Source organism: Brachionichthys hirsutus, chromosome 18 (genome assembly GCF_040956055.1).
Source record: "Brachionichthys hirsutus isolate HB-005 chromosome 18, CSIRO-AGI_Bhir_v1, whole genome shotgun sequence".
Classification (NCBI taxonomy): domain Eukaryota; kingdom Metazoa; phylum Chordata; class Actinopteri; order Lophiiformes; family Brachionichthyidae; genus Brachionichthys; species Brachionichthys hirsutus.
In genome coordinates this window covers 6,347,332-6,359,271 of record NC_090914.1, presented here as the reverse complement: position 1 = coordinate 6,359,271, position 11,940 = coordinate 6,347,332, and the positions used below count along the sequence as shown (strand labels likewise).

At 42.1% G+C, this 11,940-nt stretch overlaps 3 protein-coding genes across 4 annotated transcripts; 2 read left to right on the top strand and 1 right to left on the bottom strand.

Annotated features, from left to right (window-relative positions):
* Nucleotides 1–2,494: 2,494 nt before the first annotated feature.
* On the bottom strand, nucleotides 2,495–4,550 carry ccdc32 (coiled-coil domain containing 32). Its single transcript, XM_068752171.1, has 4 exons — nucleotides 4,469–4,550; nucleotides 3,934–4,197; nucleotides 3,386–3,539; nucleotides 2,495–3,162 (listed from the first exon to the last, which is right to left on the bottom strand). Exons 2-4 carry the CDS (start codon nucleotides 4,178–4,180, stop codon nucleotides 2,970–2,972), a joined length of 594 nt encoding a protein of 197 aa, XP_068608272.1. The 5' UTR covers nucleotides 4,181–4,197; nucleotides 4,469–4,550; the 3' UTR covers nucleotides 2,495–2,969.
* Nucleotides 4,551–4,707: 157 nt separating this feature from the next.
* pcmtl (l-isoaspartyl protein carboxyl methyltransferase, like) lies at nucleotides 4,708–6,983 on the top strand. 2 transcript variants are annotated; one of them, XM_068751909.1, is made up of 9 exons: nucleotides 4,708–4,752; nucleotides 4,944–5,082; nucleotides 5,384–5,488; nucleotides 5,562–5,593; nucleotides 5,687–5,791; nucleotides 5,907–6,027; nucleotides 6,107–6,192; nucleotides 6,376–6,545; nucleotides 6,675–6,983. In XM_068751909.1, exons 2-9 carry the CDS (start codon nucleotides 4,965–4,967, stop codon nucleotides 6,685–6,687), a joined length of 750 nt encoding a protein of 249 aa, XP_068608010.1. In that variant the 5' UTR covers nucleotides 4,708–4,752; nucleotides 4,944–4,964; the 3' UTR covers nucleotides 6,688–6,983. The 2 variants fall into 2 exon arrangements, with proteins under 2 accessions (XP_068608010.1, XP_068608009.1); XM_068751908.1 differs by lacking the exon at nucleotides 4,708–4,752 and adding an exon at nucleotides 4,806–4,853.
* A 1,918-nt stretch (nucleotides 6,984–8,901) lies between these two features.
* rpusd2 (RNA pseudouridine synthase domain containing 2) lies at nucleotides 8,902–10,987 on the top strand. The gene is made up of 4 exons (XM_068752098.1): nucleotides 8,902–9,363; nucleotides 9,467–9,763; nucleotides 9,928–10,411; nucleotides 10,481–10,987. Exons 1-4 carry the CDS (start codon nucleotides 8,902–8,904, stop codon nucleotides 10,675–10,677), a joined length of 1,440 nt encoding a protein of 479 aa, XP_068608199.1. The 3' UTR covers nucleotides 10,678–10,987.
* The last annotated feature ends 953 nt before the right edge of the window (nucleotides 10,988–11,940 follow it).

The window sequence follows — 11,940 nt, the reverse complement described above, 5'->3', positions numbered from 1 at the left end:
GTGGAAAATGTCTCTCCTTCCTCTACGGTAGTGTTTCTGTGACTGATCGCTTGGCCAATACGAACCTGTTAAATGTTGTGTAGAGATTCCCCCCCCCCCCCCCCCCAAGGCAGATTTATGGATGTGTTTGTGAGTATTTGGAAGGACTCCTGCAAACAGGTGTGTAACCTGCTGGACCAAAACATACATCGGCCTCTCCCAGCATTCTTTCACTCAGATCAAAAGACTTTGCCTCCTCCTCAATTTTTATACATGTTGAATTTTACAGTATTTGACCCTTTCCTTGCCATTAGCCTGAGCTCGTTTCCCTGCTGCCTTAGAGAACATTCCCAGTGTTTCATTTAGAAGCGCGTGTCGGTATCAGCCTGAGGTTACAAAGCTTTTTAGTGTGATTTCCTGGAGATGCGTTCATGGGATCTGGAAAGTTAAAGCGATCTATTCTTACCTTCAAATTTATTTTCAAACTATGGGTTTCTTTGTTATGTTCTTCTCATGACCTGAAAAAGAAAGTCAATACAATACTTGCATATATTTCCACTGAATACTGAGCTGCAGGTGCCACTCACTTAGCATGCATACTGCAGGTGTAAATCACCTGTATTCACCCAGCAGCACTGACCAAGCGCTCTAAATAACATCCGGAAAAAGGAAACAAAAAAAAACGTTATATCTGATTCTCCTTATTTCCATTCTTTACTCAAAGATACAACAAGCTAACCATGTGCTGTCTGTAGATGTGAGTGTGGTATTGATTATCTCGGGTAACTCTTGACAAGAAAGTGAAAAGTACGTGTCCCGAAATATTGAACAACTGCTTAAAGATTTGTAGTTTTGCACTTTCTAAAAAACAGTCAGCAGGAACGCAAGTGATCATGATGAATTTCAGTCATTTCAAGTTTACATGATGGGTGGGTGTGTGTGTGTGGGGGGGGGGGGGGGCTGCAAAGTTCCATCAGAAGTCTTTTAAATCTGTTCATCATAATTCTCCTCCTCCTCTCAATTTTCCAAACCGCCACTCCCACACTCTCCACTCTCTCATGGCTTCAGGGACATTAAGAGCAAAGAACTGCATTTGTGAGCTTAAATCAGTGTGTGGTTAAATGTGGAAATACTAAATATCAGGAAAAGGATGAACAATGAAGATATTGATTATGCTGCAGGATGTTGTAAGCCCGATGGCACAAGAGAAAGACGCGCCAATGTGATAAACAACAGAGTGGTTTTGATTAACTTTTGTGTGTCAGTAGAATTTGTCATACTTCATTAATTGATTTATATTTTTATGCTGATTGATTTAATGTTGAACAGTATCATTTAGAATCACAGAAAACTTTCTCCACTCAAAGGTTTTTATTGAATATTGATAGATGGTGGATGTTCAGCAGGAAATCCTACACAATGCAACACACAGAGCAGCATTGTGTAAACGTACATCTTGTTTGATCTGCAATTTAAAATCTGCTGGGCACAGACAATTTTTTCTTTAAATTAAGATGTGTGATACTTGTGTCTTAACTGGTCCTCTGTGCCTGTTTCCATTTATCCTTTTATATTCCAAGTGTTGTTTTTTTACCCACCTTCTAATTGCCATAATTTTTGGTCTGATTATGAATCATCACAAAAAAAGTGTTTGCACCAAAACGAGAGCGAGGAGAAAGTATTGAAACTTGAATTTAAATTCATCTCCAGGTTAAAAAAGTGAAACCCTAAACTTTATGGTCTTATTCTTTGCATGACATTTTGAAAATATCTTGGAAATATTAATCACAGCACAAATTATTTGTACGGTTGCAAACGGACCTCTGTAATATAAGAAAATATTTAATTGTAATAAATAATATATGAGTTTATTTGTGTCAATGAGAATTTATTCCTGGTTTAGGAAACAAAGGTTGAGAGCTGCAGTGAATGTTGTTGCCCACACGGTGGCGCCCTCTGCCTTGCATCAGTGGACAGATTTAATATTGATTTGTCTGTCATCGATAACATGAAAGAAACTAACAAGCTACTGAAATATCCTTTGAATATCCGCGTGCTGCTGTCTGCAATGAGAGCCACCATCCATCCGACATACAAACGTAATGGATGGAACCCAACCAGGAGGAAAAAAATCAAATGCATAATCGAAAGTTTATTATGACTATACTTAAATAATTCCCTGAAAGATGTAGGACAGGCAACTATGAAATGAGTTACTTTAGCATTAGGTATGTGTTCATGTGGCTATTAATGGCACTTTATGCATCATTGATGCGTAAATCTTCGCTCTAATCTAAAGGGTCTCGCTGCTCTCTAGTACACTTTAATGCACAAGTAGAGACCTTCACAGTTCTGTAGTTGTGAGGGCCTCATGGATATATTACATTATGTAGTCTCCATTTTACAACAGCATATCAATATATCCAACCTTAACCTTAAAAATGCAAATATGGCTCACTAAGCATACATCTTAAGTAGGTCTTCAAGAAGGCAAAGGTAGATGAAAACGTGCACATAATCCAGTATCTGTTTAATTGTATTTTAGGTGTGCCTCAGCCATCTTTTCATAACCGCACCCTCGTTTACATTAAGGAGCAGACATGGGCAAATGTAAAATCAACATGGTAGACATAACGACATCAAGCAATGTTCCAATATATTCAGTACATTTATGCTCAAAATGTCAGAATTAAAAATTGCAGCGCTTACATTTTATTTTACATTATACTGCACGTGGCCAAAAAGCTAAAGTCACTACACAGACTAGAAGTAGAATCTCCTGCTACAGGACAAAGGCAGTAATGTTCCTAACCTGGAATGAATTAAGTAAAGACAAAATATATGACTGAAAACGTAATACTCAGTGTGGAAACGGATGATAATGACTTTTGATAATAGCTACTTTGATCTCCGTCAAAGGTTTTTGGCATAATATAGAACATCAAAATAGGTGTAAAGGTAACCAAATCAATTTTCCATCAATATAATTATTAGACACACTCAGTATCATCCTTCTTCTCCTCCTCCGTGTTTTGTCTCTCTGCCTCTGTGTCCTCGTCAGTCCGTGTTTGGTTTGGTTCAGCCGCTTCATTATTCTGGGGAGGCCTCAGAAGATACTCCAGCTCTTCCGCACTGATGGCCACCTTCTCAGGGATCAACCACCTCTTGAAGTGTTCAAGAGCACTGATACACACAAAGTTATAAAGATGAGGACGAGTCCATTACGAGCTCTTTAGCATATCTAAGCTCAAAGCATATAAAGACAGTCTGTTATCGTCAAGTTTAAGCAGAATGCAGATCCTTTTCTGTGGTATGGCATTGTAGAAAATACACGCTCCCTAAAACACCTGAAGTTACATCTTGTAGGATACAGTATGCGAGTGTGTAACAATAGAATCCATCCCACCTCTCATCCATGTCGCCGTCTTGGAAGAGCTCCGAGGCCTGAGCATCGTGAAGAAATCTCTCCCAGCATTCTTTCTTAGCTTGAGACAAAGAGCGCAACATGTCCCTGGAGGTCACATCACTGGACTGACCCTTCAGTTTCTTCAGGCGGTTCTCTACAGCAAAATGTAGAACAAAAATAAATAAATAAATACTATACTTTTCATCTTAAATCACAGCCTTCAATTTTCAATGGAAATATCAGTAACTTCTAACTACGACAAAGGCTCGTACAGACGAGTGCAATCAATAAAATAAAAAATAAATTATCTCTGTATTCCATGCTTTATTGCCCAAATTTCTCTGGTTATATTTCTGCCATCGTAAAACTTGTATGTGTGTTTCCATCAATTTCTTAATTCATCTATGGTTAGAGGTTTATTTTCAGTATTGATAAATAGAAAACTACTTTTCGTGATTGAGAAGGATGTATTAAGCACCTGTGATCAGGTGGATGGAAGACAAGCCGAGCTAAATGCTAAATCGGTCAGGATGGAGGGCTGGCTGTACCTAAACTGGCTATGTAGATCTCAGAATCCTCCATGGGTTCCCATCTGGCGCCGGAAGCTCGACGCCTTGTCCCGTTTGACTGCCCGTTGACGTGCCCTCCGACTTCTGCTGCTGGCTGGAACGAGTCCGTGAATTCGGTGTTATTCGCTGGAACCGGTTCATCTTTCGCCCCCGGCAGGCTGCAGCAGATCTCGGACCACAGCTCCCCGCTGGACCGGGCCTCCTGACCCTCGAAGTCGTCAATCATTACGGCGGACTGGCCAGCTGTGTTGAACAGATATTAATTAATATCGGGTTTCTAAACCAATTGGCGTCGAGTATGACTTGTTTCTTTTTGGTGATATTCAATACAGAGAAGCATTTAGATAGAGAGAAAGGAACGAAGCAGAACATTCTAATTAAGTTGAGCAAGTTTCAATTTCATTAACATACTTAGAACTTCTGGCTAACCTCACTGATTTTCCTTTGATAAACATTTCAAATAATCTTCTAACCGTTTCTCTTCACATAAATTATTATTTTTTAATCCTCTTACCTGTATGAAAATAACAATAAGAGATGTGTTCATCTGTGATGTGATGGAAAGACAGCTATGCTTGCTAGCCGCGTCCCTGGCATGAAATAGCAACACTCCGCTTCCTTATTTAGAGTAATATGATTGGACGTTATAAGCGCCGATCAAACTTTATCGCGATGTGATTGGCTATTTTCTCGCCTTCGTTTTTTAGAAGGACGCCTCGTATTGGCCAGGCGTTATGATTAGAGAAGGGCGGGGCCGGAAGTATACCTCAGCTGGAAGGAGGAACCGTGGCAAGGAAGGTAAACAAACCAAGTTGACCTGACTATTCTCAGCCTTCGTTTTTAATCCACGGTAACCATTGCATGTGACGAGCATGTCGTGGCAACTGCCCCCATCATCTGTGTGTAATATACGATTTACATGTAATTATTAGAAACTGTGACGCTAAAATCGGGCTACCTGGCTAACAGTTCTGTGTTTTGGTGTGCAGGGGGGAGATCCAGCGTAGGAGATGCTTGCAGCGTTTCGCCTGGCAGTAGTGGCCGTCCCTATGGGTGTGCTGCTGTCCAGGACCATGGCGTGGATGTCAAGCGGCAAAACACAAGCAGAGCTCGTCAGCAGGCTAAGGGGTACTGAAATAGTGTCAGTGATTTTAGCTTCGACCTTTTTGAATGGCTTTGATTCAAGCCCTTATGGCTTCCACAGTAAATATATTTTGGTGCTTTTGCATGGCAGATATAGAGTATTCTGCATTAAAGATTACAGTCAGAAAAATACAGAAAAACTTTAAAGAATTTAATTAAAAGTTCTGTAATGTTCTTATTAGGGAATATTTAAATGTTTTCTGACCAGTAAATCCTTCAAAAGATACTTTATTTTAGAAACTATACAGTTCAGTACGAGGCTATTGCCTTCTCATTTCTCCGCCAGATCATGGAGTTATCCGCAGTGACCGAGTGTTTGATGCCATGCTGGCAACAGACAGAGGCCTGTACTCTAAAGACTATCCCTACGCAGACTCTCCTCAGTCCATAGGTATTCATCCCACTCACTAATTTGAGTCAGGAACACACACTCCCCTATTTGACTTGACATTTCCTTGTCTCAGGCTACAGGGCGACCATCAGTGCACCACACATGGTTAGTAACAAACACTGACTTGTCTTTGAGATGTGAGCAACTATCCTGTGTTAAACAATAACTCACTACGTATATTCTTTTTGCCCTTGGCAGCATGCACATGCTTTGGAGCTGTTAAATGACAAACTCACTGAAGGAGCATCAGCACTTGATGTTGGATCAGGAAGTGGATATCTCACTGCCTGCTTTGCAAGGATGGTAAGTTCCATCCAAACTTTGCATGTTTCGGTCGTGCAAATATTTGCTTGACTTGACCCAGTTTGGTTAAAATGCCCTATATCTGAGCACAATGGCTGCATTTTTCTGTTTGCAGACAGGACCCAGTGGCAGAATGGTTGGCATTGAACACATCAGTGCACTAGTTCAGATGGCAATAAAAAATGTACAAGCTGATGATCCAGAACTGTTAACCTCTGGGCGCATCAAGCTTGTAGGTGAGTCTGGTGATGTGAAAGTCAAGCCTTTTGCAGGGCTACAAAATGCTATCAAAGTCACACCTACATCTGTTCACAGTGGGAGATGGCAGGCTTGGTTTTCCAGAGGGAGCACCATATGATGCCATTCATGTTGGCGCAGCTTCAGCGACTGTTCCAAAATCTGTAAGGATACTTAGAATATAGCTGTGTTTATCAAAATAGTATAGAATATAAACATCCTATGCATGGTAAATGTATCTAGTGTTATTAGGAACCGATGTGTTGCCACTCTTTAAGACAGAGTTGAGTCATTAAATTAAATATAATCTCATAAAATCTGCCCCCCCCCCCCTCTTTCTATTAAAGCTTTTAGAGCAGCTGAAACCTGGTGGGCGGTTGATTCTCCCTGTGGGCCCTGAAGGTGGCAGTCAGGTGCTCGAACAGTATGATCGGCAGAGTGATGGGACCTTTCTCAGGAAAGCTGTGATGGGAGTCGTGTACGTCCCCCTGACTGACAAGAGGCAGCAATGGCCTGGGTAAATAAATTACACTGTACAAATAGATACACCACTTTAATCTCCAGTGCATTTATGCAGTTATAAATAACTTCCATGTGCATCCTGTAGCTTTTTGCTAATTATATCTATGCTATCGTCTCTCCTCAGAGGTGAGCTCTGATTGCCGTGGGGTTGCCCCTGCAGGAGGTGTTGCTGTGTCTCCGTTTAGCTGACGACTTTACTGGCACCTTCCCCTCGGTGTTGTCACCTAGCAACATACAAGGACGTTCTCTGTCTCTGTTTGCCAAACCACATTGTCTTCCAAGAGGACTTAACATGGAGTGCATCAATGAGTGTCCAGGTGTTCCTATAAGAACAAACGTTTTAATAAATTCCGAAGCTCGTGTTTATCATGCAACTATATGATGCACACAGCTGTCTGACTACTTATTTTAATTCTAATATTTTCCTAAAATAAAGACCTTTTCAGTAGTGGACTGAAATCAAGTGTTATGTTATTCGTTTAGGTTTTTCATTGTTTAAATAAGACTTGAAATGCTATAATAGGGTGTATACGCTTTCAGCAGGAGTTTATATTTAATTGGTTGCCTGTTTAAAACTTCTATTTTCTTCTTTTCACAAAATAATTAGCAATGCTAACTGTAGCCAAGCTAACAGTAACGCTATTTATTTGCCTAATCTCGATTACATTTTACAATCAATATAGCCCATTTCCCCCAGAAATATTCTGCAGCAGCGTCGACATAGTTTGTATATATACTTTAATTAACAGGAGACATTTTAACACTAAGAAATATTCCGTAACTCATAAACAGATGAGAAGCAAAGCGTCCCTGACGCCAATTCCGGTTGTTGTGATACGTCATCACGTTTTCGCGTAAATCTGACCGCGTCATCGGACGCTAACTACCGTAATTCTCGGTGTACAAGCCGCTACTTTTTTCCAATATTTTGAACCTTGCGGTTTATGCAACGACGCGGCAAATTTACGTATATTTTCCCACTTTCTTTACGAGCCGTGTTTCGTTAAAGCCTATTTATTTTCGTTACAAAATTAACGCCCGCCCGCCCGGAGGGAAAGCCCCGCTTGCGCGTAGCTGGGGAGATCTGCGAGAAGCGCCCGGCGCTCGTCCAGAGTCGCCGCCGCCGGACCGCCGTACCCGGTCCCCGCCGCCTGTCCGCCATCCGCTACGCGGCGTCGGACGCGCCGCGTAGCGGGGAAGGAACCCACCCCCTCGACCTCCCGGGCGTCCCCACCCCTGCCGCACCACGCTCCCGCGGACGGAGGATGAGGGGCACGGGGGCAAGGGGGACGGGGACACCCCGCCAGGCGGGCGCGCGCGCCGCGCAGCCTCCGACGGGCGGAGAGGGGAGGGCGACGGGGCGACTGCTCCCCCAGCCGCGGCTCGAGCCCAGCCCCGCTTCGCACCCCAGCCCGACCGACCCAGCCCTTAGAGCCAATCCTTATCCCGAAGTTACGGATCTGATTTGCCGACTTCCCTTATTCTAACATGCCAGAGGCTGTTCACCTTGGAGACCTGCTGCGGATATCGTTACGAGCCGTGTTCCGTTAAATATCATTTGTCTTAATGCACTTGCGGCTTACGAATATGTGCGGCTTATTTTAGTACAAAATATATATTTTTTTTAATTCAGTGGGTGCGGCTTTTTCACAGGTGCGCATAATAGTTCAGCAATTACGGTAGGTCAAAGGTTTGTTACTTTGTTGCATTGTTGACCTACATTCCGCTCGCTTCCGCTCACGCGCTCAATGTTTTTCTACATTGTTGCACCTTTGACCTATATTCCGCTCACTTCCGCTCACCCTGTCAGTGAGCGGAAGTGACGTCTAATGTAATTAGAATGCTGAGAATTGCGATATTATTACTATATATATAATAGATATAAATAAATATATATATATAATGCATATAGAGAGATATATAGTATGTATATATATATTGTTTATATATATAATATATATAATATTAAATAAATATGAATATACAGTATATATATATTTAAAAAAATACATATATATATATATGATGTGTATATATATATATATATACACACACATCATTCACCACAATATAAATCACCACATTGTTTTGTTTTGTTTTTTGCTTTTCGTAACTAACTACATAGTGACGTCATTACTGCGCGCCGTTCAGTAACTTTTCGCTCGAGAGCAACGCACATGTATTTACATGTTAGAGGCCTGAGAAGATGTTATTCGCTGTCTTTCTTAGTGGTTAATGTTACCAGATGTGTGATTTATACAAAAATACACAAGACTCGTGTTTGTGGCCAAATTAATGCTCCCCTGAATCGTCTTATTCGTTACTTGTGGTGTCAACAAGGCAGCTCAACGATGGAGCAGGCAGCACTAAATACTGCGACACCGGCGGAGGTAAATGTCCCATCGTCGGAAGAGAAATTCGAAACAAAAACTGGAAAGCGCAAAAGCGATGATCTGGAGGATAAATCCCAGACAAATCGCCGTGGAAAGAGGCAGAGAGGCGAAGGGGGTAAGAAGCTTCGTGCGGGCGAGAGATACATCCCCCCTCCGCAGAAGAAGAACCGTGGAGTCAGCTTCTGTCAGGAGCATTTCGACGAGACCACCTACTACTTCGAAGGTGGGCTGCGCAAAGTGTGTCCGTACTACTTTGATTTCAGAACCTATTGCAAAGGTCGCTGGATTGGAAAAAGCCTCCTGGAGCTGTTTAAGAGCGAGTTCAGAGCGGAGTCCATAGAATATTACCGGATGGCTGCGAAAGAGGGTCGCATTCGGCTGAACGAGACCCCTGTGGATGACCTCTCTGTGGTGCTCAGGGTCAGTGTCATTATATAAGCTAATGTTAGCTTGTCTGTAGCTTTTCTTAATATAATTAATACATTAAACCAGCTCAGAAACACTTTCTTCTGCCTCTCCACAGAATAATGATTACATGAGGAACACGGTGCACCGCCATGAGCCCCCGGTAGTCGGGAAACCTCTGGAGATTCTGGTGGATGATGGTGAAGTACTTGTGGTTGATAAACCCGCTTCCATTCCCGTCCATCCCTGCGGTCGCTTCCGCCACAACACGGTGATTTTCATCCTGGGAAAAGAGCGAGGGATCTCTGAGCTCCACACGGTCCACAGATTGGACAGGCTCACCTCTGGGGTGCTGCTGTTTGCCAGGACGTTGGAGGCTTCAAAGAAACTGGATCAGTTGGTTAGAGACAGACAGGTATGGTCAGGATTAGGTTGATTTAAGCTTTTGCTAGGTTAAGACATTGATGGAAATAAAAATTGCGTATTATTTGGTTTAATTATTAATCTAACCTTTTCTCTGCAAGTGCGTTGGCATCTGTCGATCTCAAAGATATATCTCCCGTCTCTATTTGCCAACAGCTTGAAAAGGAGTACGTGTGCCGAGTGGAGGGGGAGTTTCCAGAAGATGAGCTGATTTGTGAAGAGCCCATCCTTGTCGTTTCATTCAAAATCGGTATTTGCCGAGTAGATCCAAAAGGAAAAGAGTGCAGAACCATTTTCCAGAGGATTAACTTTAATGGAAAAACCAGTGTGGTCCGTTGTTTACCCCTGACTGGCCGCACACACCAAATTAGGGTCCATCTCCAGTACCTGGGCTTTCCCATCCTCAATGATCCCATCTATGGGTCCTCAGCATGGGGTCCTCACAGGGGCAAAGGGGGACTGGTGGGGAAAAGTAACGAGGAGCTGCTGGAGGCTCTCGTAGAGGAAAACCGCTCTCAGGAAAGTCTTCACCTATTGCATATGCTGGATGATGGGATTGACCAAGGAGCAGATCAAAACAAGAAACCCGAGAAAGAAGCAAAACAAGACGGGGCCTCTGAACTGAACACAAGCGTAGGAAGTCCTCTCACGCAGATCGACACACAAGTGACAGCAGGCTGTAGCCCAGGGAGCGAGATGATGAATAAAGTGAGTCACGGCTGCACGGACGAAGCTCCTCCGGGGAATGGAGACCATCTGTGCAGCGAGTGTAAGCTGGTGCGACCAGATCCCACAGAGAAGGAACTCGTCATGTATCTCCACGCGTTACGCTACAAAGGGCCTGATTTTGAGTATTCCACACGGTTACCTGACTGGGCCAAAGAGGACTGGGTGGAAGCTGATTGACTTATTGGTTATTAGTTCCATGCATGTCATCCACAACTATAAAAGGGGGGGGAAGTAAAAACCTTGGAAGAGATTTTGCTCCAAGGCATTTTTTCATTTTGCAGTGGTGCATTTTCTATTTTGTTTCATGTAACTTCTATGAATTTTCTGTGATTTGGTTCCAGCAGAATGTTTAAATTTGACTCAAAATATCATTTATGTTTTTAGGATTTGATTTTGATCAAAGATTTGTTGACTGTTTTGTTGATCTAATTCCATCTCTAAGTATGTAATATGTCCGGTACGCTTAACAAATGAATAAAAAAAAGTACAGCCATAAATCTCCAGGAAAATAAATGCTTTATTTCAGTTTCTGTAAAATGAACACATGGACACCACCAGTACGTAATTGTGGTGGTGAATTCTCCTGTTCATAGAAAGAAAGTTACTCATTTATGTTTCCTCTCTGGAAATACATTTTAAGTGAAGTAAGTAATCACTGTTCCAGAACTGTGATTATAGGATGTTAGAAACAAAGACATCCCACAAAGAGGCTGGACAGTGCTGCTCTTTGTCCAAATCTGAATCGCCATGACTAAATAGACATATTTCTTATTTTATTCATGGGTGATGCATCTTTTGCACAATACACGGTTTCTGAAAAAAAAAAAGACACCTGGCTCATGCCAACTATGTTCTATATATTGCTGTATGCATTTTTACAGAGACAAAATCGTCTTTTGGATGGGTGAAACAAAGGTTTCTGTTCCTCATCGTGTTGTGTCTAACAGCACAGCAGCAAAGTTTATATACAATGATAACTGAATGAATGATTCAGGATATTAATCTAGAAATGTTTTGAAGACGTAGTTGAAATATGTTGAATTTGAAGCCATTTAGCGTGCCTCTTTGGGATCTCGGGAAAAATGTTGCACCATATTGTGACCAAAAGATGAATATGAACAATTGTTTATTGCAGTCCGAATGGGATGTAGTCAAAAATATCTTATTTTGAAAGGCTAAGCCACACATAAACACCCACAAATTCAGGCACAGAATGCAATCTTACTTCACCGACATCGTTTAAACCTGCATTCAGTAAAACAACCCTTTCTCCATTTAGTACAGTAAGTAAACATGACACTGACAGAGAAAAACAGCATGACTCTTAATGTAATAGTGAAACATTGAAGGCGAACGAATGGCACTTTAGAGTTCTGGATTTCTTGACGTACTGTACATATCACCACCAAGTATGAAACCAATGGACTGTAGTTACGTGAG

What these genes read in the sequence shown, in the direction of transcription:
- pcmtl (XM_068751909.1), top strand. Translation starts at nt 4,965, where the DNA reads ATGCTTGCAGCGTTTCGCCTGGCAGTAGTGGCCGTCCCTATGGGTGTG. An exon ending in GCTCGTCAGCAGGCTAAGGG is followed by an intron (nt 5,083 to 5,383) that starts GTACTGAAATAG and finishes TTTCTCCGCCAG; the next exon opens with ATCATGGAGTTATCCGCAGT. An exon ending in TGGGCGCATCAAGCTTGTAG is followed by an intron (nt 6,028 to 6,106) that starts GTGAGTCTGGTG and finishes ATCTGTTCACAG; the next exon opens with TGGGAGATGGCAGGCTTGGT.
- rpusd2 (XM_068752098.1), top strand. Translation starts at nt 8,902, where the DNA reads ATGGAGCAGGCAGCACTAAATACTGCGACACCGGCGGAGGTAAATGTC. An exon ending in AGTTGGTTAGAGACAGACAG is followed by an intron (nt 9,764 to 9,927) that starts GTATGGTCAGGA and finishes ATTTGCCAACAG; the next exon opens with CTTGAAAAGGAGTACGTGTG. An exon ending in ACTGAACACAAGCGTAGGAA is followed by an intron (nt 10,412 to 10,480) that starts GTCCTCTCACGC and finishes TGATGAATAAAG; the next exon opens with TGAGTCACGGCTGCACGGAC.
- ccdc32 (XM_068752171.1), bottom strand. Translation starts at nt 4,180, where the DNA reads ATGATTGACGACTTCGAGGGTCAGGAGGCCCGGTCCAGCGGGGAGCTG. An exon ending in GATCTACATAGCCAGTTTAG is followed by an intron (nt 3,540 to 3,933) that starts GTACAGCCAGCC and finishes ATTTTGCTGTAG; the next exon opens with AGAACCGCCTGAAGAAACTG. An exon ending in GACGGCGACATGGATGAGAG is followed by an intron (nt 3,163 to 3,385) that starts GTGGGATGGATT and finishes TGTGTGTATCAG; the next exon opens with TGCTCTTGAACACTTCAAGA.